Here is a 3,100-nt window from a genome sequence, read left to right as displayed (position 1 = left end):
TGAAGACTCTAGAGGCATATGACAGCCATTTCCAGACTCACAGAGCCCGAGTCTTCAAGGATTCTAGACAGAAAGAAAATCTCCAAGCCAGCCTGGGGCAGATTTCCATGTGCCGAGTAGTGTATTATTTTTTTTTGTTTTTTTTCAAGTTTCAAAGATTTATTCATCAGTTTAATAAACTCCAAAAAATCAACATGATTTCATGCATTCAGAGGAGTATTTCCTGGTCAAGTGGAAAATTGTGCGGATGCTTCTGAAAGATCTTCATTATAAGCAGCTTTATGGTGAGCTTCATGGTTTAGAAGTCAGGGCCTTCTTTCTTCAGTTTGCTGTAGTCCACATTCACTGAGTAGAACTTATATTGTTCATTGGGACCCAGTTTGTTCCAAGGCTCTGGGTTATTTTTCCTGTCCCAGCTGACATCTGGATTGAACAATGCCAGGCGCATCACATACGGTGCTGCTCCAATACCTCCTGCTCCAATAAATATGAAGAGAGGAATCAAGCTGGGATGCTTCTTGGCTTGCCCGATGATCTGACGGAGCATATTTGCGGCAGAGGCCTACCTCCACGGAGACAGGAGAACGAGCGAGCGCGGGACACACACCAAGCGGCTTCTGCCCCGAGTAGTGTATTATTAACTCTTAGTAGTCAGAGTGTTAATGCCCAAGAAGAATCCTCGTGCCAAAGCTGCTGCAGTTATTATTCAATTTTTGGCATAATACAATGTTTGTATTTTATATCTTTATAGAATTTATTTATATGACTGGTCCTGGCATTCTTTTGCTCCTTGGTCCTATGGCACAACAGTGGCCCCGCATTTTTCTATGAAAACTTTTTTCTGAGATAGGAAGGTCATTCTATCATTGTCTTTCCACACCATTCTTTGCCCGTCAGTGTAAGTCTCTGTGTAGGGCAGAGGTAACTCCAGCCATTCTGACTCTGTTGCTGTGTGTGCCACATAATTGTCCAAGTAATCACGTGGAAAAGGCTTGTAATCTGATCTGAGGCCAACTCCTCTAGCCCACCCAATCTTGTTGACCTTTTAAAGTGTACTTTGTTTTGATTATCTTGTTCCTGAGTAAGCGCAGGGGCAGATGTTTGAAAACTATCTCAGAGTCTCCTAAAGAGACCTCTGGATTCTCCATGTGCGTCACAACCTCCAAGGCGAAAGGAAGACCTTCAAGTAGATAAGGTTATCTCCCTGAAAGTGGGAGAGGTAGTATGCTCAGGACTTTCCTGGGGAAACTTAGAACCTGTACTCCTGGGAGAAGGCATAAATGATTCATAAGAGATTTCCCAACAATCCAGTATCTACAAATTGTACAAATATTAAAGCTACCACACCTGACCTAGTCCCCAAGCATGCAAGAGGTGGAGATCAAAACCATAAGTGTCACAGTGACCACCATGTGGCTCAGCTCTGTTAAACCTTTGCCAAGCAGCTGTGCTGGCTTTGTGACTTTTGCCGTGTCTATCAGGAATTTATAAGTCTCTCTGTCTCTCTCAATGTCTCTATTTCTGTCACACACACATGAACACACACATTGGTGGATAAGAGAAATCTTTGCTTTACTCCTAGCAACCCCAATTCGTGAGTGATAGAGTTAGAAAACTCATCAATGGATATCAAAACTCATGGACAAACTTTGAACCGGAAGGGCATATTTATAAAAATCTCAAAATATCTTCCCATAATACGTATTAAATACCAAGGTTGGGTGTAGGGTAAAAGGGACGACCGGAGTAGGAAACCAGCCCATCACTGAGCACCCTGACTCTGAACACAGAGCCAGTGAAGAAACATCCTGAATCTGAGACCTGAGCCAGGGAAAGAAATGTCTTTATCCCTGAACTCGGGACCAAAGGAACATGCCCTGACTCTGAAACCAGTGCCAAAGAAACACACTTTGTCCCTAGAATCAGAGCCAGTGAAAGGAATATGCCCTGGTCCTAAGATTAGAGTCAAAAACTAAAAAGGACCAGTGAAAGAAACACAGTTTGGCCATGAAGGCAGAGCCATCTCTGCCCCTGACCAACTAAACTAACCAGTCCCTGAGCAGGGAGAACTAACCAATCCCTCTTCTCCCTGGGAAAACTCCGCCCCTAAGAAGCCCTATTAAGCCTCTCTGCCTGTTCAGTTATAGAGGCCACTGTTTATCCCTCCCTGGCAAAAGCAGTCACTCTACTGGACTCCTTCCCAAAGAAATCTCTTTTTAAAAAAGTCTCAGGTGAAGATCTTTATTTGCTGGCACAGAATAGAAGAACCTGGCTGGGACATTCCTTAGGGGACGAAGCTGAAAAACCTTGCTGAGACATCTGCTTAGGGGGGGCTGTTCAAGGCAGAACAGAACAGAACAGAACAGAACAGAACCTTGCTGGGATGCTCCTTAAGTGGGGCTGAGCAAGGCTGAGCAGAAAAAGTAACAACTTTTCTTTGGAGCCCAAGGAGATTGCTACATTTTTGTAGGGGCTTCCTCTTAAGCAGAGTGTTAGCAAAAGAAGTAACATCTTGGGCCAGAGAAGAAGCGGATAGCTCTGCTAGGACGTTCCCTTAAGGGAACAGAGCAGAGCTCAGCTGTAGGGGCTCTCCAGGAGAAGAGCAGGATTGCGATATCCTGCGAGGAAACCATCCCCCCACTGCACCTCAGCTTCAGGTAGCCTGGCTCCCCAATAGTCAGGACACCTTTCCTCCAGGTTCGAGCTGTCCTATTGTGGCTCTACCCCTCCAGAGCTGTCCTAAAGCAGGCTCTAAGAATAGCCTGCCTGGCTTCCGGATAAATCAGGATAGCTCTGCAACTCACAGCTGTAACACATTACCCTACACTGCCGATAGTAACTCTACTGTGGAGAATTTGGGCAGACAGCATCTCAAATGGTCACATTCAATATCATCAGCATTGACCAGGTTGGCCTTGAAAAAGAGATCCTCCTCTCCTGCCTCTGCTTGGAGTGCCAACATTAAAAGTATTATCATATCTGTCCTGGTCCTCAAGTTTAAAAACATGCTGAGAACAAGAAGACAAAGACCTAGGGACTGTCTATGTTTACAAATAAGGGTGAATCCATATCACACCTGATAACTGCGTGATTCTAGACC

At 44.9% G+C, this 3,100-nt stretch overlaps 1 protein-coding gene across 1 annotated transcript; it reads right to left on the bottom strand.

Moving 5' to 3' along the window:
- Window positions 1–227: 227 nt before the first annotated feature.
- LOC119813558 (cytochrome c oxidase subunit NDUFA4-like) lies at window positions 228–547 on the bottom strand. Its single transcript, XM_038328909.1, has one exon. It carries the CDS (start codon window positions 545–547, stop codon window positions 299–301), a length of 249 nt encoding a protein of 82 aa, XP_038184837.1. The 3' UTR covers window positions 228–298.
- Between the last annotated feature and the right edge of the window lie 2,553 nt (window positions 548–3,100).

This window comes from Arvicola amphibius, chromosome 4 (assembly GCF_903992535.2).
Source record: "Arvicola amphibius chromosome 4, mArvAmp1.2, whole genome shotgun sequence".
Lineage (NCBI taxonomy): Eukaryota > Metazoa > Chordata > Mammalia > Rodentia > Cricetidae > Arvicola > Arvicola amphibius.
Note: the sequence above shows the minus strand (reverse complement) of the source record. Positions and strands in the feature narration are given on the sequence as shown.